This window comes from Trachemys scripta, chromosome 1 (assembly GCF_013100865.1).
Source record: "Trachemys scripta elegans isolate TJP31775 chromosome 1, CAS_Tse_1.0, whole genome shotgun sequence".
Classification (NCBI taxonomy): Eukaryota; Metazoa; Chordata; order Testudines; family Emydidae; genus Trachemys; species Trachemys scripta.
In genome coordinates, this window is record NC_048298.1 from 271836585 (window position 1) to 271861067 (window position 24483).

The following is a 24483-nucleotide window of genomic DNA, read 5'->3' on the forward strand; positions in this document are numbered from 1 at the left end:
GAGGAGCCTAGGTAACAAAATGGAGGAACTAGAGCTATTGGTGCAGGAAGTGAAACCAGATATTATAGGGATAACAGAAACATGGTGGAATAGTAGTCATGACCGGAGTACAGGTATTGAAGGCTATGTGCTGTTTAGGAAAGACAGAAATAAAGGCAAAGGTGGTGGAGTAGCATTGTATATCAATGATGAGGTAGATTGTAAAGAAATAAGAAGTGATGGAATAGATAAGACAGAGTCTGTCTGGGCAAAAATCACATTGGGAAAGAAAGCTACTAGAGCCTCCCCAGAGATAGTGCTTGGGGTGTGCTACAGACCACCAGGATCCAATTTGGATATGGATAGAGACCTCTTTAATCTTTTTAATTAAGTAAACACTAATGGGAATTGTGTGATCATGGGAAACTTTAACTTCAAAGATATAGACTGGAGAACAAGTGCTAGTAATAATAATAGGGCTCAGATTTTCCTTGATGCGATAGCTGATGGATTCCTTCACCAAGTAGTTGAAGAACCAAGAAGAAGGGATGCCATTTTAGATTTGGTTTTGGTGATTAGTGAGGACCTCATAGAAGAAATGGTTGTAGGGGACAACCTTGGTTTGAGTGATCATGATCTAATTCAGTTCAAACTAGATGGAAGGATAAACAAAAATAGATCTGGGACTAGGGTTTTTGATTTTAAAAGGGCTAACTTTAAAGAATTAAGGGAATTAGTTAGGGAAGTGGATTGGACTGAAGAACTTGTGGATCTAAAGGTGGAGGAGGCCTGGAATTAGTTCATGTCAAAGTTGCAGAAACTATCAGAAGCCTGCATCCCAAGAAAGGGGAAAAAATTCAGAGGCAGGAGTTGTAGACCAAGCTGGATGAGCAAGCATCTCAGAGAGGTGATTAAGAAAAAGCAGAAAGCCTACAAAGAGTGGAAGAAGGGAGGGATTAGCAACGAAAGCTACCTTATTGAGGTCAGAACATGTAGAGATAAAGTGAGAAAGGCCAAAAGCTATGTAGAGTTGGACCTTGCAAAGGGAATTAAAACCAATAGTAAAAGGTTCTATAGCCATATAAATAAGAAGAAAACAAAGAAATAAGAAGTGGGACTGCTAAACACTGAGGATGGAGTGGAGGTTAAGGATAATCTAGGCATGGCCCAATATCTACACAAATACTTTGCCTCAGTCTTTAATGAGGCTAATGAGCAGCTTAAGGATAATGGTAGGATGACAAATGGGAATGAGGATATGGAGGTAGATATTACCACATCCGAGATAAAAGCCAAACTTGAACAGCTTAATGGGGCTAAATCGGGGGGCCCAGATAATCTTCATCCAATAATATTAAAGGAACTGGCACATGAAATTGCAAGCCCATTAGCAAGAATTTTTAATGAATCAGTAAACTCAGGGGTTGTACCGTACGACTAGAGAATTGCTAACATCGTTCCTATTTTTAAGAAAGGAAAAAAGGTGATCCGAGTAACTATAGGCCTGTTAGTTTGACATCTGTAGTATGCAAGGTCTTGGAAAAAAATTTGAAGGAGAAAGTAATTAAGGACATGGAGGTCAATGGTAATTGGGACAAAATACAACATGATTTTACCAAAGGTAGATCGTGCCAAACCAACCTGATCTCCTTCTTTGAGAAGGTAACATATTTTTTAGACAAAGGAAACACAGTGGATCTAATTTACCTCGATTTCAGTAAGGAATTTGATACGGTTTCACATGGGGAATTATTAGCTAAATTGGAAAAGATGGGGCTCAATATGAAAATTGAAAGGTGGATAAGGAATTGGTTAAAGGGGGAGACTACAACTGGTTGTATTGAAAGGTGAACTGTCAGGCTGGAAGGAGGTTACTAGTGGAATTCCTCAGGGATCGGTTTTGGGACCAATCTTTTAATCTTTTTATTACTGACCTTGGCACAAAAAGTGGGAATGTGCTAATAAAGTTTGCCGATGACACAAAGCTGGGAGGTATTGCTAATACAGAGAAGGACCGGGATATCATACAGGAAGATCTGGATGACCTTGTAAACTGGAGTAATAGTAATAGGATGAAATTTAATAGTGAAAAGTGCAAGGTCATGCATTTAGGGATTAATAACAAGAATTTTGGTTATAAATTGGGGACACATTAGTTGGAAGTAACAGAGGAGGACAAGGACCTCAGAGTATTGGTTGATCACAGGATGACTATGAGCCACCAATGTGATATGGCCATTAAAAAAGCTAATGCGGTCTTGGGATGCATCAGGCAAGGTATTTCCAGTAAAGATAAGGAGGTGTTAGTACCGTTATACAAGGCACTGGTGAGACCTCATCTGGAATATTGTGTGCAGTTCTGGTCTCCCATATTTAAGAGGGATGAATTCAAACTGGAACAGGTACAGAGAAGGGCTACTAGGATGATCCGAGGAATGGAAAACCTGTCTTATGAAAGGAGACTCAAAGAGCTTGGCTTGTTTAGCCTAACCAAAAGAAGGCTGAGGGGAGATATGATTGCTCTTCATAAATATATCAGAGGGATTAATATCGGGGAGGGAGAGGAATTATTTAAGCTTAGTACCAATGTGGAAACAAAAACAAATGGATATAAACTGGACATTAGGAAGTTTAGACTTGAAATTAGACAAAGGTTTCTAATCATTAGAGGAGTGAAGTTCTGGAACAGCCTTCCAAGGGGAGTAGTGGGGGCAAAAGACATATCTGGCTTCAAGACTAAGCTTGATAAGTTTATGGAGGGGATGGTATGATGGGATAGCCTAATTTTGGCAATTAATTGATCTTTGATTATTAGCAGGTAAATATGACCAATGGTCTGTGATGGGATGTTAGATGGGATGGGATCTGAGTTACTACAGAGAATTCTTTCCTGGGTTCTGAGTCTTGCCCACATGCTTAGGGTTTAACTGATCGCCATATTTGGGGTTGGGAAGGAATTTTCCTCCAGGGCAGATTGGCAGAGGCCCTGGAGGTTTTTTGCCTTCCTCTGCAGCGTGGGGCATGGGTCACTTGCTGGAGGATTTTCTGCACCTTGAGGTCGTTAAACCACAATTTGAGGACTTCAATAACTCAGGCATAGGTTAGCGGTTTGTTACAGGAGTGGGTGGGTGAGATTCTGTGGCCTGCGTTGTGCAGGAGGTCAGACTAGATGATCATAATGATCCCTTCTGACGTTAAAGTCTATGAGTCTATGAGTTCCAAGCAGTCTTCCTAAATTGGCTAGTGTGTTGCTAGTTGGACATACATACCCTAATCAGGTACAAAACTACGACAAAACAAACAAACAATAAAAAACCAACCAAACAACCACAACCAACACTTTTTTAGCTGATGAAAGGAAGTGGAAAAACAAAACAAACCCATGAAATTCTGGACAATTTTCTCTTGAGGAAAAAGTATCTTCCTATTGTCAAAGAGCTATTATCTACAGCCCTCCATAGCCCAGAATTCAAGCGCCAACTTAAAAAAAAAACAAAACAAGTTACATGCAATGGGGTAGATTTCTGTTGCTCAATAGTGCCTCATGCAAGGGGCGGGAAATACACCTTCACTAGGAAGGGGGACATGCAGCTAATGATAAGCACCTGCTGCATTCCTTCCTATCACTCCTTTACCTTTGGAGTGAATGCAGCAGGTGCTTATCATTAGCTGTATGTCCCCCTTCCTAGTGGATGCAATATGGCCAAAACCTGAAGCCCTAAGGACCCTGTACCCAAAAGAAAATGTGAGGAGGAGGAAAAAAAGAAAGTGAAGAAAGCTTTATCTTCATCTGGCCAATTCAACACCCCATCCTGCTAAGCGGTCAGGCATTTAAGAGATGTGCAAAACTTATTTCCTTCTCCTAATCATTTTTGTGTGTCTAATATTCAGGGCACATCCTGGATTCATCCCATTCATTTTAACTTTACAGAATTTCATTATATCAATCTTGTTCTTACTTTGCAACAGTAAGGGGAAATAAAAGCCCATGTTTTTCTAGCAGTTGATTAGAAGTTATTTGATGCTACTTGCTCTATGTTTTAACATATTTTAATATAACAGTAAATTGCAGAAAAAAGAGCATGTAGAAGCACATAGACTGCTAACAAAAGGCTTGCTGTTTGCACTTTGCTCTTCATATTATTTTTCATAAAACTGCAAAATACATAGTACAAAGAAAATAATTGCATTTTAAGACTGAAGACTTGTTATTACAAGCTCTCTGAACTTTATTTCACCTAACCTAAAGGAGCTGACCACATCGCTCTTATCAGTGAAGATGCCAATGGATTACAAAAATGCACAAACCAAGTAAAACAAGTAATGGAGAAGATAGGTTTGAGACACAATACAAAGCAATGTAAAATCATATTAATGGGGACTGTAGGGACAGAAATCAAAATTGAAGATGAGAAACTGGAGAAGGTGGACAATTTTACGTATCCTAGAAGTACGATCAGCGAAGATGGTACTAGTTCCGAGGAAATAATAATAAGAATCGGGAAGGCAAACGGTGTATTTGGAAGACTCAAAAACATCTGGCAACTTAAAAACATCTCCCTCAAGACAAAATTGAATATGTACAAAGCAACTGTTGTCGCCATCACAACATATAGCAGTGAGACATGGCAACTTACCAAGAAAGATATGCAAAAGCTGGATGCATTTCATCACAAATATCTGAGAAGAATATTGGGAATAACATATAGAGATAGGAAGACGAATGAAGAAGTCAGAAAAATTACTGGACAAGGTACCGTCTCACAAATAATCTACAAAAGAAGACATCAGTGGCTTGGACATGTGCTGAGAATTCAAAAAGAATGCTTACCAAATACCGCCCTTGAATGGAAGCCAGAAAACGCAAGAAGAAAGAGAGGAAGACCACGAATAACATGAAAATGAACAGTTCTGAATGATGTCAATCACCTCAACAAGAAATGGGAAGATTTGGAGAGAAGGGCATTTGACAGGCAAGAATGGCAAATATGGGTAGCCCAATGTGCAGCAAAGCATGGGATGGACTAAGGTCTAAGGTAAAGGAGCAACAAACTGATATGCATTTAACTGTCCCTCAAAATGAAGTAGCCCATAACACAATTTATTTTATATAGTGTCCTTCACATATTGTGTCAGGGAACACTTTACAAAGCTTGTCATCCATAAATTTAAAAAATATGTATATCCAGACTAGATTCAAAAAAGTTAAATAATTCAGTCTCTCTCTCTCTCTCTATATATATATATATTTAAAATAATGTGTCTGTACATCACTGTAGGTAGGGGATGTACAATTAGAATATTTACAAATCTTATGACAACACAAAACAAAACAAAACAATCCAAGAGCTTCACTTCATCCATTGAGGAATGCAGAGGTAACAAAAATACCACTTTCTTAACAGAACACATTCATATAAACCCGTCAGAACAGAATTCCCAGGAATGTAATGAATTGTGGATGTGCTCCAAGCAAAAAAATTGAATTGGTTTCTCTCTTATCTCCACCACACAACTTCTTGCCCCCATATGCCATGACTTGCCTATGTTTCCGTTGCCACATTCCAAATTGTCCTCCAAAGTGTCTGCTTATAAAGGGCAATTTTATAATTGTTCAGCAGTTCCAGAGGAGTCTCCGGTGGATGCTTCACATGGGTTATGCTGAATCAGTGCTTACATTGGCTATATTCCCTATGTGGCCTAAACCAGCCACTTCTTGTGGAGTGCTGCTGGTCCCCTATAGGCTGCCTGTTATGGAACAAGTTGTGGCCACTCTTTGGCACTGCATCCACCCCAAGATCTATTTGGAAGATCATTAGCTGTATGCTTCTATATTGTACCCCAAGATGAATTACATTAATATATCAAACATAAAATATTTATGAGTAATCTGATACCACGTATTTGATATTTTTTATTCCCAGTATTATCAGTCACTTTATTTTCCACCAAGAAGAGTTACGCAGTTTTCAATAATCTATCAAACCATGTACATCTACATGTAGCACAAATTACTTTACTGTTTATAGATGTTTGAGCACAATTAGAAAGTTTGAAAGACAGATGTCTTTAATGTAAGGTATATTCCTTCGCCACATACTACAACGGTATTTACTCAGCAATTTATGACTTTTCAAGTAGTCTTATGGCTTGTCTAGTCCCACCAATTTCTCATTCTATTGTCTCCAGTAACATGCTTTTCTATATATGATTCAGCTGGCTCATTGATAACAGCCTGTGGCAGGGTGGACTAGGTCTGGAGGCCCCTGCTGGAGGCCTTGCGGCCCTACCACACCCTGTCCCAGAACAGAGCAGCGAGAAGGCCTCTGGGCAGCCTACAGTGGCTGCAGAAGAGCAGCCAATCAGAGGGGTTGCTGGAGCGACCAATAAGGGGCCAGAAAGGCCAGATAAAAGGCAAGCAACAGAGCAGAGCCTGCAGTTGCTGTGTGGAGCTTGACGAGGGAGGACTGGGTGCCTGGCTGGCTAAATGAGCAGCAGGCCATGGGCAGTTCACTGCAGAAAGCTCATCAGGCGGAACTGAGCCCTGGGAAGGCTGCCAAAGACCAAATGCCTGGCTGGCTGGATAGAGTAGCAGCAGGGCAATGAAAAGGTCAGTGCGGGCAGGCTGAGACCAGGGGACTGAGCCCAGGACCAGACCAGGCGAGGGTACTGAGATGGGCCAGGCTGGTCTGGTAGTAGACTGAGCCCAGGGAGGACTGCTGAAAAGGACAATAGCTGAGGATACCAAGATGGACCCCAGCTGGGTGGTTGAAGAAGGCAGTGCATTGGAGAAAAAGCCTTCGAGCTACAGCCCCATACCAGGTCCAAGAAAGAACTTGGACTGTATACCCTGGAAGGGGAGACAGCATGTGCAGCTCGGCTGGAGGGCTGAACTGCCGAAGAGCAGCTGAGAGAACCAGCGGCTGGGGGGTGCTTGCGTGAGGCAGGCACCACCCTGATATAAGACCAAAAAAGAAAAGCGGGCTCACATCTAATCGAGAGAAAGGGGCCATCCATGAGAGGTGGGTACTCCCCCTACCCCATGAAAAGACTGTGTTTGCAGGCACTATCGGCCAGGGAAAAGGGGGCACACACGAGAGGCAGATGCCAACCCCATTACACCGCCTCACTTTCTTGCTGTTGAATGCAAGGTCAGCCATCAACAAAATCAACATTCTTCATGATTTCATTTTGGATGAGGTACCTGATATAACCTCCCTGGCAGAGATTTCTTTGGGTGCCATTTAATCTAGCCTGCTCTATTGTAGCCAACACAATGTCCCCTTTCCACTCCACCTTCAAAGGCCTCTGGCTGCTGTTTATCAAAATAACAGGAAGCCATGGAGTACTGCTAGATTCAAAACTAAGACTCCAATATCATGTAATATCAGTGGCTAAAAAATATCTTCCATCTGCAGCTTGCTAGGAAACATCACCTCTTCCTCCCCGATAAGGATCTAGCCACAGTGATCCACATGTTCAACACCTCCAGAACAAATAGCTGCAACTCACTATATCTGAGATTGAATGTGACTGCAATGCAGAGACTCATACACAATATAACTGCACATATGCTCAGTGAGATGTTCTATCGTGAACACATCGCCCTGTGCTACTATCCCTCCACTGGTCCACAGTCTGCTTCAGTTGCCGTTTACAGCCTTGGTTCATGACCTACCATAACAGATGCACTCATCTAGGACAATACAACTGGTAAAGCCCAAGATGAAGCACATCAAACCTAGAAATAAATAATTCACAGACACAGTCAAGGGCGTTTATAGTGGAATGAACTCCCAGAAGAGATGAAGTCAATCCAGTATGACCCTCTCTGATAATACCTTCCCACCATAAGTGGAATGAGCTATGAAAAGAATACATCTACCTAGGTAGAGTTTCTATAAACACGGAACGAACACATGCACAAGATTCCATGAGGGACCCTATCATGCTGATTTAATTCACTAGCACAACACTTGGATAGAAAGACAGAAAATAGAAGATAGTATGAATCTGAATGCAAAAGAGCTCTAAGTCTTGACCCTTTTATCATATATTTTCATGCAATATGCATGAAAAAATTAGCTATGTGCCACTTCCATGCAAACTAAATTAAAATGGTGTGAATTAACAAGGCGTATTTGAGGCCTGGGATACTCATCCAACATATGTGGTTATGTGTAAGCAGAAAGGGTAGAGAAGATGAATTTAATGGCACTGGGATAATCAAGTACAGATGTGGTTTAATGAATGAAAAACATAACATATGCATGTTAAACTTGCACAGCCAACATTTACAATACCTGGCTGATAATTGAAGCTTACAATGACCTTGTGAGCTTTTCATGGTGCATGTTTTTGCAAGGATGAACTGTTCTTGAACAATTTCTCTGGTGTATTAGGCAAAAAGATGCTTTCCTTCAATAACAGGCATCCCTGTCTTTTCTTGCTTCTTTTGTTCATTAGCAAAACTATGTATGGTCAATGTAAAACATGTCTGACTTTTTTAATATGTGAAGACTCCTATTATACATCCCTGGTATCATATCTCTAGGTCTCTGGAACAGAACATAACTATATTCCTCACCTTTTACTTTTTGGTAGGTTTCCTCCTTACAACACTAAGTCTACAGAATAAATAGTTGTTATAAGTTATTTTCTGCCCAGTAGTTTCATCTACACAAATATATTTTAAATGTATTTTGTAGTCATCGTGGCATATGAGGATGTACAATGTGTCCTCCTCCCACCCCACATGACAGTTTCTAAAGGTACAATTTTGGTGCAGCAGAAGCACCAACAGCAAAAACTCAAAAACATAAGTAAAGCAAACTTTTCTAAGGTAGTTGTTATACTTTGTGCTAAGAAATCAACTTGGTACTGTATTATAACATGAGCTACTTCTTTGTTGTTGTTCTTGCTTACTACATAGTGATAGAGATAATTTTTTACATTGATGAATATGGAGCAAAGTAGCAAGCCTGTGGGGGATTTCCACATCTACATGGTAAAAATGTGTTTCTCTGTGTTCATATTTGAAATACACACTGATCTGTATGGTGAACTATATGCTATTAGATACCAAGACAAAAGGCAACACATCCTGATTTGCAGTCAACACTTGTGTCTTGATGAGCAGATGATTCAACTAACATTAAAGCTACCATCCAATTCTGTAAGCAAAATATTGATGATTTAGTTACAAGAAAGAAAAAATTGCAAGAACTTCATGAGTTCAATGTCAGTGAGAGCATACACTTTGCTTTAAAATTTCTTTAGAATTTTTCACATAATTTTGTTCAAACGCTGATAAAATTTGTTCGCTAAATCAATTTTTTTTGTCGAGTTATGCTTTAGTTAGTTAGATAGTAAGCACTAGTTAGAATAACATCTGAAAATTTGGCTAGTTTTGTTTAAATATGCTATCTTAAATATATTTATTGAGGTATCCAAAAGTAATAACCATATAAAAATATTACAGTCGAGTTGAGAAGGTAATGTTTTAAAACACATCAACTGTTTACATCACAACAATCAAATAGACATTAATTACCAGATGCCAAATTCCTGTCACTGAACTTTGTAACATATTTGGTGACATACAATCCTACTCAGCTCAAGAGTGATTTTTTTCAAACTTTAAGAATATTTTTAAAAAGGGTTAAATACAGAAAAATATCTGAAACTAACTGCACATTTATATTTCAATCTTTTATGGCATGTTACCACATGTTGAGGCTATATGGGGAACATACATTTAACACTGGTGTCTTCACAAATAGTTTTGACACAATAAGGTGTGACGTTCAAGTTTCTAAAGTGACAACGCTTTTTCTGCTTTGTTTTTGGTTTACACTTTCCTTCACTAATCTTCCAAATGGGACACATTTACACAGTTAAGTTTTTGATAAAAATGAGCTGTCTCTGCTGTTCTCTTTAAAGGGTTTTTAAATCATTTTTTTATCACTGAATACTGAGAGCAAAATCAATGCACAGGGGACTTCGCAGTTCAGCTGTCATTACATAAATCAATATTTAAAATGCACAGTAGTGATTTTTCTTCCATTGAAAGTAGGGCTTTGTGTCCTGAATTTCTTGTTCTATTAAAATACATAACTGTCTAGGCTAGAATACAAACTCTAATATTGACTTATAACTAGATTTTACTAGCTCAATAATGATATAAAAGAACGGTAATAGAACTGCTAATGTTTGACTTCTGTACTCTTCTCGACGATTATTCAAGCTGTCTCTTATTGCGTTAGGGAAATCATCTCTCATCTTCTTCCACTTGCATTCATGAAGGGCTTGGTGTAACACTCTTTTGATGGCTCACTAAAGCAAGGTAAAAATACTGAAGTATCCTGAGGAAAACATGAGCTTATTATCAATTTTTTAATGAGAAAAGCTCTCTTTCCTCCTCCAAACAACTAATTTCAGACAAGGAAGTGATTTGCAAATGCTGTGTGTGTCATTGTATTGCCTACTACAGCCTTCCATCATGCATATAATGATTTATGAGCTAGAAGGTGAGGACGTCCAATACAGTTTTGCCACTGTATTCCTCTCCTTGCCTTGTCACCGTAAAATCTTTCATTCTGTGATTATGTCCCACTTGCACAATGGCCTTTACAACACCCCTCCCAAATGCTTACCTACCCCTAAGCAAATGTCTCTGCTGTGACTGAACATCCCTTGGGCGTACTGTCTGACTGCATTAATGGCAGAGACAAAGGGTAAGAATTAGATGTGTGATGGCCCTCTATCTAGTATTTTCTACTACTGCAAGAACACAAAGGCAGGAGGCTAATGAAGGCAGCTAGTCCTTAACCTGCAACCTGATCACAGTCTATGAAGTTTGCACACTCTTGTGATTCACGCTCTTTTGTTTACTCCTGCTGCTGCTGCATTTGTTGACATCCTTTTACTCTCAGGGCCATGCAGCGGTCTCAGCACCAAAATCAAAAGACCTGCACGGGCAGGAGGGGGGACGGCGACAGTTAGACCTACAGACTTACTTGACTGAGGAAGATTGAAGTATGCATCTGATTCTCCTCTCTGAAGGCTCCAGTGCACATCTGCGTCACCTACAGGGGAGGGGGCGGCTCGGAGGGAGGCGCTGAGGAGGCAGATGGAAAATTGTACAGTGAGGACCTTGACAGCTTCACAGGCGGGGAGCTGGTGTCCCCCCGCCTCGTGATGTATATAAAAGAAGCCCCGCTTGCTCTCTTCGCCAGCTCCCAGGCTTTGCTTGCCCAGATAACTGCAAGCAGGGGAATCCCCTGAGAGACTGAGGGTGGGTGGGTGACTTTATTCTCTCCTTCTACCCTGTCACTGAGCAATGCGAGGCGGAGGAAGAGCCCCCCGGCGTTATACCCTGGCGGCGGCTGCTGAGCCCGCTCTCGGCTTGTGTCTGTGAATCAGATTAGTGCTTCTCGAGCAGCCTCCCTCAGCCCCGCTCCTTTGCAAGTCTCTCTCTTTCCTGAGAGCTGCCTCTGCCTCTCTCCCCCGCTTTTCCTTTCTCGCTCTCCAGCTCGGTGCGCCTCTCCATTCTCCGTCCTCCCTGCGTGTGTGTGTCCCCCGCCCCGCGCCACTGCTTTCGGCCGGGCCCCTCAGCATGCCCAGCTGTGCTTGGAGAGGCTGGGGTTGCTAAACCGGGACTTTCCGCAGCTGCCGGGGGGCCATCGCCGCGCGCGCGCGGGGCTGGGCGCAGCAGCTCAGCGGGCGCCCTCCTGCCTGGGCCATTTTGCAGTGTCAGGCTGCGCGTCGCGCCGCTCGTGCCTCCCCGGCTGCAGCCCCCTTCCCGCGCGGTGCTCTTATCCCCTCGCTCTCTTCCCCGCTTGCCCAAAGCAGCAGCAACATGTCAGGCTCGGGCAGGAAGGACTTTGACGTGAAGCACATCTTGCGCCTTCGCTGGAAACTATTCAGCCACCCGTCGGCGCCGGCCGGGCCGGTGGGGGGCGGCTGCTTGCAGCCGGACGGCAGCTTCGAGCACTGGGGGCCGAGCCAGAGCCGCCTGCTGAAGAACCAGGAGAGGGGCAGCAGCGCCTTCTGGAAGAAATCCTCTTCCTCCAGCCCGCTGAACGGGACCCTGCTGCCCGCCACCAGGCATGGGCTGGGCCAGCGGCCGTCGCCCAGGACCGTCTTCTACGTGGAGACCCTGGAGGAGGAGGAGGTGCGCGGCGGGATGGAGCTTACCCGAGAGCAGGAGAAGTCGCTGGTGCTGCAGGAGATGAAGGAGGAGCCGGCGGACTGTTCGGACTGCAGCAGCCAAGCAACAGGTGAAGGATGTGGACACAGGTACAGTGACCCGTGCGGCGCAGCCCATCTGTGGGGGTGAGGTTAAGGGGGAGAGGAGATCTGAGGTTTGATGCTCCCCAGACTGTGTCCGTGTTCACGGCCAAGCCAGCCTCAACTTTGGAGGGTTCTTGTTGGTTGGGTTGTTGTGACCAACTTTAGTTGGGCCAGCAAGTGGGTCGTCCCGGCAGGAGGAAGCTCAGCTCCACAAGGCTCATCAGCCTGGGGACTTAGGTCATTGCCAGCAGGATTGCACGGGGAGGGGGGGGGGTGTTTGGCTTCTAGGTGTACTCTCGACCTTCCTCTAGCTCTTTACAGCAATGGGCAGGACATGTCTGCTATTCCTCTCTCCCGTAAATTGCTGGTGTCATGACAAGTGCTAGTCAAAACCAACTGACTAGCTCTTACACATTAGGGGAAAAATGGTAACTTGAAAAAAAAAGTTTACTAAAAATGTCACTATAGATGTTTTAAATGGAAAAGACTTACTAAAAGCATCAAAAACCTAAAATTTGATAGAAAAAGATTACCTGAGGATGTGGAACTTTTTTTTTCAAATTTGTTACCTAAATATTAAAAGATGGTGGCTCAGCATTTTCTCTCTCCTCAAATCAATTTCCTTTACACTGCATAGGCAAGTTCAGAGACAATATAGTATTTAGGACAATGAGAACCTACCTTTAAAATGGTGAACTGCCCAGCTTAAAGAGCAAAGGAGATACCTGAGAAACTACAAGTTAAGACAGTGAGAAAGGTGATTTCAGGCATGTGTTTTTCAGATCCCCATCCCGTGCACCCCCCCCCCCGTTATTCAGTTATTTTTCTAACTTCTTAGGGTAAAAAGAAGTGAAAAGTTAAATTAATAGTATAGTCATTAAAAGAGTGGAGTGTAATTAACATTCAGTGTAGAGGGGACAAGACTTTTTGAGGCAAGTGAAACTGAAGAGTAGATCCCTGAGGTCCATCAACACTGCATCAGTGTCTGTCTCCCCTACTTTACTCATTACATTAGTAACTTTCATTGCATTTCTTTTGCTCTACATTTACTTTTTCCTCAGTTTTATTTATAAACAGAAAGGCAAGTCCAGGTATTCTGTTTGCTGTATTGCAAATAACACATATGTTAAATATCTTATTATGTGCAGAGACAACATTGTATAAGTTCTCTGTGATTCACATGATTGAAGATCAAACTTCATTTGACAGATGCCACTCTCGAGAATGTAAAAGCTTTCACCTGGGGACCAAAAACATATTTAATTTACTTGAAAAAGGTTTTTAACATTTTTTATCAATTAGTGTAGTTCATTTCACAGTAGCTACCTTGTTTAAACAAATGTGGACCATCCAAGGCATGAGTTAGAGTACTTTGTTAAAGGGGAGATCACTGGTGCTGAAATTTTATGTACTTTGGAGATTATTATTCAGAATGAGTTGGGTGTTTAACATAGAATTAAAGATACAAATATTTGCAATGTATATATAAGGAAAACCATCAGCACTTCATAATAAAAGCATTTATAGTTCATATACATTTTCTGTGCACACATTTATTGTTGGGCGCATCATTGATTTAAGGATCCTAAGAGATGCTGCATATTGACCAAAGAAAAAATACTTTCCAGCCTACTGAATTTGAATGGAATTGCTTTATCCATGAGGATAGGTATGATAATTAGATATGTATTTTCTGACATGAGTTGTGTTTAATGGTTTATGTGTGTTCTTACGTTTTCAGACTGCATTGGTTTTATGCTTTAGATTCATTGTTACTTCAGTAACATACAAAGCCATCTATTATTGCTATTATTTTGTTAAACTCGTATATTAATGTTTTGAGTATTTCAAATGGTTAGATTAAAGAAGGGAAAACAGTTTTATTGGTAAAAAAGAAAACAACCTGTTTTTCAAAAAGAAAAATGTATTGATTAAAATAGTTTTACAATACAGGATAATTTCAATTTAACTATTTCAGTTTTCAATACCATGATGTGAGGGTATAAAGTATTGAAATAATTGTTTTTCTGTAATAGAGCATCATCATCTTTATCCTTCTGACATGTACTGTTCAGCACAGTTAGTCAAGTATACTTCTACATTCAAAAAAACTGACATTTCATCTTACTGTTTAACACCTGACTGATAGCTACCATGTGCTGCCAACAATCTTCTCTATGCCCTGACCACTTTTGTTTTGCTTTCTATAGAAACTATGATTGCTGAAATGTAGTATCAACTTCACTGCTTGTTTACATCATTGTTTCTGTAAGATATATGATCTATGGTTCATTGTTGAATGACAGCCTGATTCTATCTAGGTCTATGGCACAAGTGCAAACCTGCTAACCATATACCAATGTGTTCGGCCCACTGAGTATGAAATTGTTCAAGTCTTGCAGCTCTGGTTTCCCATATTTTGATATGTGGTTTAAGACTGCTGTAACACTTCAAATACTTTTGATTCTGGGAACTGAAACAGCAAACTTGTTTACTACAAAACTGGAAGTCCTGTAAGATTTCAAATTCCATTCATACATTGAAATTGTTGGTATACCTTTTGATATTATGATAAACTGAAGATAACGTAAGTTATTCCTAAAATGGTGTACTTTAGTATGATGGTATATCTGTCTTATAGGAAATATAAATCCACAGTATATACAGTAAAAATCCTTTCAAGAAAAGAAAGGAAATAATTTTGCATTTCTTGAATGAAAGTTAGCTTTTTCATAACAGTAATTTTAAGACATATTTTCATGTTTGAAATTTTAAATAAATACCTCATAAGCATGAACGAATTGTAGAATTTATTTTTGCTGATGGGTGATGTGTTCTTAACATAAACACAATATGGAATAATGTGAGTTCCTAGTGCATGTAATCAAACACTGTAACAGGTATAGGAAGGCAGTGATTTTATGGGAGGGCCTAAATGTATGATTCCATTTTCTGTGAGTATGAATCTTATTCATGTCTTTCCTTGGGTTCTGATCTGATCTGCATGCTCATGCTCAGACAGTTTATTGGAATTCCTGTCACTGTTCAGGGCAACCGAAACTGTATTTCCCCTCAGTGGTCCATTAAGGGCACCCAATCCCAAGCTTCCAGCATCCCAGCTGTTGCCTTTCTTGGGTGGAGAAAGACCCACATCTTGGTCCCTTTTGACTAGGGGTGTTTCCGGGCTACACAGTTCCCTGTTTTCACTATGTTATTTCCAGCAGAGACAACTTGCCCAAGCACACCTGCTTGCTTTCACTTCAGAGATTGTTAATAGTGTGATAGCCCATGTTTATAGATGCCACACAGCTCTTTTTATGCAAGCCTATTTTATTTTTAAGGTAAAAGCACTGTTTAGAAAACTGATTAAGAACAATAAAAGAACCTACACACATGCTAATAAGCTTACCAGACATCACCCCAACTCTAACATGGGCTCTGGTAAGAGCAGGCCTTCAAAACCCCACAAAAAGATTCTCTTCTGTGATCACAAGTTCATAAGATTCTCAACTCAGAATTAGGATCCAGTGTTATGGATCTCAATAGGCCAAGTCCTTCCAACCCCCCACTAAGGATTGGGGCTCACCGTGGACCAGGGATCCTGTCCATTTGCTGGATCAGGAAGAAGGCACCGAGCCAGTTTAAAACCAGGCTATTTAACAAAAAAATCCTTTCTTTGTATGTTGGTCCTTGAAGAATCCAGTCTGAACTAGTATATGTGTACCTTTCCAGGGGGGTGTCTTCACAGGGTAGTTAATGAAGGAGTTACATTAGCATCCGCCTACTAATAGAGAAGGTACATACAATTCCATAACACCACACACAAAAATTGCATTTTTAATACAGTGGACCTCAATGATATTAAACCTAATTCAGTAAGTATTAATTTAATTCAATACATTTTCTCTTAATTCCATAAGGTTTGTCCAGGATATTACAGGATATTGTTAGTCTGTCACAATTCCCATCTATTGATGCAATAACTTTGTGCTGACAGCTTTTAACAACAGCATACCTTATAGGTGGAACTTCTTTCCTTTGGTGATTCATGACTCTTGACACAGGCTCAGTATTTAGATCTGAGCTAACAATTTAGCTGTTTGGTCTTAATTACTTTAACTCTTAAGTTTGACTTTTCTATTCTGTAAAATAGTGTGGAATACATTTTATGAAGGGTATTATACAAATGTCAGTTTAATTGAATCATAAAAGGCACATTTTGCTATGTCAAACTGATTTTGTTCACCTGCAAAGAGTTATGTGGAGCAAATCCCACAAACACGTATGCACTTGCATAAAGTTATGTTAACAGTGTCATTGATACCAACGACACGACTTGCACAAGTAAAGATGCTCATACACATCACTTTTTCCAGGATTGGGCATCATATCAGGTAGAGTACCCTCATAATTTTCTGCCTCTTTTATTGCTACTATCAAATACTTAAATTAATTAAATAGTTAAAACCTCTGCATATATATAGTGCTAAAATAGTTGACAGTTGATTGTTTGATTTAGCTTGGATTTAAAGATTTGATAGGCAACCTAGAGATAACAATAGATACAAAAATATCAGCTATATTTATTATTAATGACATACACAAAAACCTTATTAAAAGAACATTGTTAAGATTGCAAAGTCAACCACTCAGAATTTAGGACGTAACATTGCCTGTGCAATCTTAATTCAGCCCTCATGGGCATATGTTTTATGATACAGTCTTTAATTATATGTTCACATACTAGTTTTTCCTGCCTCATGCAGTGCACAGGATGCGCAATTAATCAGCTGTTATTCAATATTTTGTTTTATCCTCATTGTTCAATGTATGGCCCCAGACCTTAATTAAAGCACAATATTGAAACCCTGCTCTGAAGACAGAATTATCAATTTCCTCACAGGATTATCTCTTGTTCCAGTCACTAGAGTATCTGACTGCTTCAAAAATATTAATTAATTTGTCTTCATAACACGTCTGTGAGGTGAGGGTGTTATTATCCCTGCTTTACAAGTGGGGAACTGAGATACAGAGAGATAAAGGTCAAAAATATTCACTAATTTTTGGTGTGCAATTTGAGACTCCTAGGACATGATTTTGCAGAGCATTTACCATCATATATCACTTTATAAGTTCAAAGCACAGTTCCCATTGACTTCTGTTGCAGCTGTGAGTGCTCAGCACTTTTAGGAATCAGAGACTCAGTTGAGCATTCAGAAAATGAGGTCCTCTCTGTCGGTCAACCTAGAATGAGCTGGGCTGCTCCCTTTTATACTGCGGCAGCAGTTGGAGCATGCCCAGCACGGTCTGAGAGGCAGGACATCTGCCAACCATATTGTGGGGTTAACTCCTCTTGCCCAGTGCGTGATATGTACATCCCGTCACACAGACACCCCTTAAGAGGGACCCCGGTGGGTCGTCCATCTCCCTCTCCTCCCCTTCCAGCCTGTAGAAGAAGTCCACGTTGGCATGAACCTTACGAGGTCGATGACACGTGGAAGTCATATGGTTGGAGGGAGAGGTACCAACGCATAATCCTGGGGTTGGTGTCCTTCATGCTGTGTAACCATCAGAGGGGTGCAGGATCGGTAATCAGTGTGACGGTGCTACCGAGCAGATAGTAGCATAGAGCATTGATAGCCCACTTCACTGCCAAGGGCTCCTTCTCGATCATCGAATACTGAGTCTCCCTGGGGAACAGTTTATGGTTCAGATATAAAATGGGGTGTTCTTCTGCATTGATTTCCTGGGATAGGACGGCCCCTAATCCCACTTCTGAGGCATGACCCTGTCTGGTTTCAGGACCAGTATGATCAGGCTTCACCATTCGCCATTCGCTCTGAGATTCTTCCACCACTCCCAACTCAAGCATCGTCTCCAAATCCTGGTGGACAGTGTTCCACATCTTCCCGGGGAGAGGCCAACGGTCATGATCGGTCTGCCCTGGGAGTGTTGACAGGACGTCCAGGTTGTCCTGTAGGAGATGTTGTAATGGTTCCTGTTGTGCGGGGCCAAGGCCTTCTCCCATTACCACCGGCTTCGGCTCTGGAGGTTCTCCCACAAGGGGACCCAGTTCCAGTTCTGGGGGTGAAGGTGCGATGAATAAGGCCTCTTTGTCTTCCAGGCTTTCAACAAGTTCATGTGATATGTGCATACATGCTTCCGTCACCCCGGCAACCTGATCTCATAATCTACTGGTCCTACCTGGTGAGACGCCTCAATGGGGCCTTGCCAGTTGGCTAATAGCTTCGACTCAGTGGAGGGAAATAATAGTAGAACCCAATCCCTGGGCTCAAAGCTGTGTACCTTAGTCCCTGAGTTGTGTTGTTACTCCTGGGTTCGCTGGGCTTGTAACAGATTCACTCAAGCGAAGGTGCCCAAGGCCTGGAGATGCTCACGGAGTCATAACACATAGTGAGTAGTTCCCAGGACCTGTGTCTCTTGTGCATATCAGCTGTTTCTCAGGAGGTTGAGGATGCTCTGAGGTTGTCTCCCACAAGGGAGCTCAAAGGGGAGTCAAGGCTTGGGGGACCTCCCACACACCAAACAGTAGAGTGGGGCAACAAGTCCCAATGTCAGGGATCATCTTCTATGAACATGTGGAGCATTGACTTGAGGGTTCCATCAAAGCATTTGACTAACTCATCAGTTTGTGGGTGGTACACTGAAGTCCTGAGGGTTCTAATGTTCATGAGGTGGCACAACTCAGCTATCAATTTGGAGGACACATTGGTGTCCTGATCGGTTAGGATTTTCGTGGGTATCCTGACCTGAGCAAAAACCTTCACTGACTGCGTCACAATGTTAGGGGCCATAGGTGTGCGCATGGGGATGGCCTTGGGGTTCCGTGTCATATAATCAATAAGTACAAGGATGAATCGGTTCCCTGTCTGGTCCACTGGCATTCGGGACACAATAATCCCTTATTTCCTGGTGTATGCCAGGCCAAAAAAAACCCCAATGTGCTATCCTCTGGAGTATCTTCTCTCTACCCAGGTGCCCCACCCAGGGTACTGCGTGAGTCAGCTGCAAGAGATTCCGGTGTAATCCAAGAGCTGTCGGATAATTTCCTGTTTGGGGTTCCTGCACCACTTGGTAAAGGTGGTCTCCCCAGATCACAAACTGTGGTCCTTGGGAAGGTTGAGGGGTATTGTCCCTTTCTTGGTCTGGGGTTGCTGCCTGTTCCCAGGCTTGATTTAAGAATGGGGGCTGTCAAGGGTCCTTCCCCACTCTGAACTCTAGGGTACAGATGTGGGGACCTGCATGAGAACCTTTAAGCTTAACTACCAGCTTAGATCTGGTTTTTCTGCCACCACCCAAATTATTTATGAGTTATTTGGGAAACTCTGTCTACCTCCCCTTCAGAATATCTCCCTCCCAAGTACTATAACCCTTCCCTGGGTAGCCTTGAGAGACTTCTCCACCAATTTCCTGGTGAACACCGATCAAAGCCCTTGGATCGTAAAACAAGGAAAAATCAATCAGGTTCTTAAAAAGAAGGCTTTTAATTAAAGAAAGAAAGGTAAAAATCATCTCTGTAAAATCAGGATGGAAAATAATTTTACAGGGTAATCAGATTCAAAGAGCCCAGAGGAACACCCTCTAGCCTTAGGTTCAAAGTTACACCAAACAGAGGTAAACACTCTAGCAAAAGGAACATTTACAATTTGAGAAAACAAAGATAAAATTAACATGCCTTGCCTGGCTGTTACTTACAAGTTTGAAATATGAGAGACTTGTTCAGAAAGATTTGGAGAGCATGGATTGATGTCTGGTCCCTCTTAGTCCCAAGAGTGAACAACNTTAAAAAGAAGGCTTTTAATTAAAGAAAGAAAGGTAAAAATCATCTCTGTAAAATCAGGATGGAAAATAATTTTACAGGGTAATCAGATTCAAAGAGCCCAGAGGAACACCCTCTAGCCTTAGGTTCAAAGTTACACCAAACAGAGGTAAACACTCTAGCAAAAGGAACATTTACAATTTGAGAAAACAAAGATAAAATTAACATGCCTTGCCTGGCTGTTACTTACAAGTTTGAAATATGAGAGACTTGTTCAGAAAGATTTGGAGAGCATGGATTGATGTCTGGTCCCTCTCAGTCCCAAGAGCGAACAACCCCCAAAACAAAGAGCACAAACAAAAGCCTTCCCCCGCCCACCAAGATTTGAAAGTATCTTGTCCCCTTATTGGTCCTTTGGGTCAGGTGTCAACCAGGTTACCTGAGCTTCTTAACCCTTTACAGGTAAAAGGATTTTGGGGTCTCTGGCCAGGAGGGATTTTATCGTATTGTACACAGGAGGGCTGTTACCCTTCCCTTTATAGTTATGACAGGGGCTCCCTTTGCTTTTGGACAAAGTTCCCATCATGCTCCAACTCCGCCTGGGCATCTTCTACAGGGCACTTCGTGCCTGGATGGGAGTTGGTGGATGGCTCAGGGGATTTAGATGGCCCTTCTCCAGGATCTGGGTCCGAGGGGTGGCCAAATAGTTCCCCCCTTGTTGATCCTGATTCTCCCCCCTCCTGGATGTAGTCTGCCATGGTCCTTCAGGATCTCCCGGAATTCCAGTCATTCTCGCCCCAACATCACAGGGTAGGCCAACTTGGGAGCTATGCCAACCTGGAGGGTTTCTTCCCGGCAGTGGACCTCAAGTCTTACACAGGAAGTTGGGTAGGGCTGTGTATCCCCATGGATACTCTGTAGGTGTGTACTTGTCCCGGAGAGTTCAAGGTCAGGAACGAGTCCCTCCCAAATGATCATCTGGCTACAGCCAGAGTCTACTAAGGTTGTTGTGGGGATTCCTTCCACTCAAACCAGGACCATATGTTTTTCTGGACCTTTCTTCCAGGCTCAAGGGCCAGCTGAAGTTATGTAGCATCTGATGAAGTAGATTCTAACCCACGAAAGCTTATGCCCAAATAAATTTGTTAGTCTCTAAGGTGCCACAAGGACTCCTTGTTGTTTTTGCTGATACAGACTCATAGGCACTGACTCTGTGGGTGATCCGGGGCTGGGGCACCCACGGGGAACAACTGGTGGTTGATCTGCACCCACCAGCAGGTCCCTGCCCCGCCCCACCACAGCTCAATTCCACCTCCTTCCCTAAATGCGCCTTCCCTGCTTCTCCCCCTAGCTCCCAGCCCTTCCCGCTGTTGTGGCGGCAAGCACTGGAAGGGAACGGGGAGGACGGAGGAGGGGGAATGCGGTGTGCTCGGGGAAGAGGCAAATAGGGGCAAGGAGGGGATGGAGTTGGGGCGAGGACTTTGATGAAGGGGTTGGAATGGGGGTAGGGCGGAGTGGGGAAGCATGGGTGGAGTCAGGGCTGAAAGTGTCCCTCTTGGGCACATTCCCAGCAATGGTCTTTGGCTCCCCCAGCCCTGGAGTCAACCTTTGGTGGGCTCTGTCTCTCCTGAGGGTCTCCTTCCCTGTTGGTATGGGTCCAGCTGCCTGGCTACCTGCATTTGAGGGTTCAGGGGTTAGCTAGAGGTCAGGGGAGGTGTCATGCTTCCTCTGGGTCCATTTTGCGGGGGCTCCCCCCAGCCTGTCTGTATCTCTTCCTCGGGCTTCCGGACTTCAGAGGCTGTGTCTCTGGACTGTTAGCCGCTAAGTAGTCCTCCATTAGTTCTATAGCCTCTGCCAGCCTCAACAGCCAGTGCCACTGCACCCACTCCTTCCCTTCACTCAGGAGGATCTGTTGGAGGACAACAATCTCTGCCACTTGGGCCCCGGCCATTTCTCTGGCTCTAACCATCACCAGGCATTATCCCACAGGTGTTTAGGCCTTATTAGTGTATAATCTGAAGTAGAACTCCTACTGATGTCCATGGGAGTTCCCATTTGAATCAAGATTAACATATAGTCCTTTCTGGGGTTGGTTAGGAGCTCTGTGCTTCTGCAGGAAGTTGAATGCAGATCAACTGTACAAGACAAACTTAAAGGAGAAAAAAATTATATTGTTTTGGAAAATGAAACATATTGATTAGCAACATATTTCTTTATCGCTTAGGTTGCCATAGAGAAAGATCAAATTTTGGAGCCCTCACAAATCAGTGACAAATGAGAGGTTGAACAATTCATTTACACACAGTGCCCATCCTTTCTCTGTTCTCTGTATTCCCTGATCAGTCAACACTTAGAAAAAGGTTTCCATGTCTTTGCTGAATTTAAGATAGAATAATAGAATTGTAGAAATGTAGGGCTGGAAGGGATCTTGAGAGATCATCAAGTCCAGCCCATGATGCTGAGGCAGGACCATCCCTGATAGGTGTTTGTCCAACCTGTTCTTGAAAGCCTCCAGTGATGAGGATTTCACAGACTCCCTTGGAAACCTATTTCAGAGCTTAACTCCCGTTATAGTTAGAAAGGATTTCCTAATATCTAACCTAAGTCTTTGTTGAATATTAATCCCTTTACTTCTTGTCCTATTTTCAGTGGGCCTGGAGAACAATTGATCATCATCATCTTTTTAACAGACCCTAACATATATGAAGGCTGTTACCAGGTTTTCCCTCAGTGTTCTTTTCTCAACAGTAAACATGACCAGTTTTTTTAACCTTTCCTCATATGTCTGGTTTTCTAAATCTTTTATAATTTTTGTTGCTCTCCTCTGAAGACTCTCCAATTTCTCCCCATCTTTCTTAAAGTGTGGTACCAAAAACTGGACACAGAACTCCATCTGAGGCCTCATCAGTGCCAAGTAGAGTGGGACAATTACCTCCTGTGCTTTACATATGACACACCGGTTAATAAAATCCAGAATGATATTAGCCTTTTTCACAACTGCATCACACTGTTGACTCATATTCAATTTGTGATCCACTGTAACCAACAGATCCTTTTCAGCAGTGCTACCACCTAGCCAATTATTCACTATTTTGTAGCTCCTGTTTGATTTTCCTTCCTATGTGAAGTATTTTTCACTTATCTTTGTTGAATTTCATCTTGTTGAATTCGGTCCAGTTCTCCAATTTGTCCAGGTCCTTTTGAATTCTAATTCTGTCCTCCAAAGTGCTTGTAATCCCTCCCAGTTTGGTGTCATCTACAGATTTTATAAGCATACTGTCCACTCTGTTATCCAAGTAATTAATAAAAATATTACCAGACCAAGGACTGACCCCTGCAGGACCCCACTAGGTGTGCCTCCTCAGTCTGACAGTGAACCATTGACAACTGCTCTTTGAGTATGGTCTTTCAACTGGTTGTGCACCCACTGTGATGGGTTCAGTCACAGAGAACCCCTTGGGACTGTCACCTGATGTACTAGAATTACCTCTGAGCCTGTTTTCACTGCCAGCTTGGGACTCCAGAACCCTGCCTTGTTGAGCCAGACATGCTAGCCTGCTGCAACACAATCCCAGATCTGATCCACACCCCCAAAGCTGCAGACTTTAACTCAGGGATCGGCAACCTTTGGCACACGGCCAGCCAGGACAAACAACTGGCGGGCTGGGCCAGTTTGTTTACCTGCTGCATCCACAGGTTTGGCCGATCACGGCTCCCACTGTCCGCAGTTTAGCGTCCCAGGCCATTGGGTGCTGCGGGAAGCGGTGCAGGCCAAGGGATGTGCTGGCTGACGCTTCCCACCGCCCCCATTGGCCTGGAGCGGCGAACCACAGCGAATCCTGTTAATGAAGGAATTTAGGAAATATCAGTCAGATATGGAGAAAGGATCAATGTATTTATGCTGTCTTAAAATTGTAGAAAGTTTCCTTATGAATATGGGGGGCTGAGAGAAAGGTTCTGTGAAAAAATCTGAACACAGATGTTTATTTACTTTTGGAAAATGCATACCAGGTTTGGAGTAATTTGCCCAGCTATACAAGATAACACTTCAGATTTACCTCCGATAACTTTATTGAATATATTGTATCAGCTGATATCAGTTGAAACATTCTTTGTGTTTATGAGTAAGATTTAGTACAAGTCATAAATATCCAAGTAGGAAGAAAATTTGAGTGCTGATTTCATTATAGTTAAAAAAGTCTGATTTAAATGTATTATTATAGACCTGGTATAACTGATCTGCATTTGGGCTACTATGTTTGTGATCTCTAAAATATTCCTCTTAGAGGATAATCTATTTCTCATTGTATTTTGTGCTGCCTTCTACTTTAAATGTTTAATTAGTTTATTTGGTTAGAGATTTTCATTTTTAGTTTTTTATTCGGTTTATTTATTTAATAAAAACATAGTACTACAGGTAGGCAGCACAA

The 24483-nt window shown here is 42.3% G+C and overlaps 1 protein-coding gene and 1 long non-coding RNA gene across 2 annotated transcripts in view; one reads left to right on the plus strand and one right to left on the minus strand.

The window, feature by feature from the left end:
* Positions 1–9412: 9412 nt before the first annotated feature.
* LOC117870903 lies at positions 9413–12265 on the minus strand. Its single transcript, XR_004644065.1, has 3 exons — positions 12178–12265; positions 10998–11098; positions 9413–10314 (listed from the first exon to the last, which is right to left on the minus strand). It is a non-coding gene; the product is annotated as an uncharacterized LOC117870903 (long non-coding RNA).
* Positions 11731–24483, plus strand: part of KLHL1 (kelch like family member 1) — a 427542-nt gene continuing 414789 nt past the window's right edge. The window contains exon 1 of the mRNA XM_034758372.1: positions 11731–12279. Coding sequence (XP_034614263.1) covers positions 11840–12279 — 440 coding nt within the window. The 5' untranslated portion in view covers positions 11731–11839. The remainder of the gene's footprint in view (positions 12280–24483) is intronic.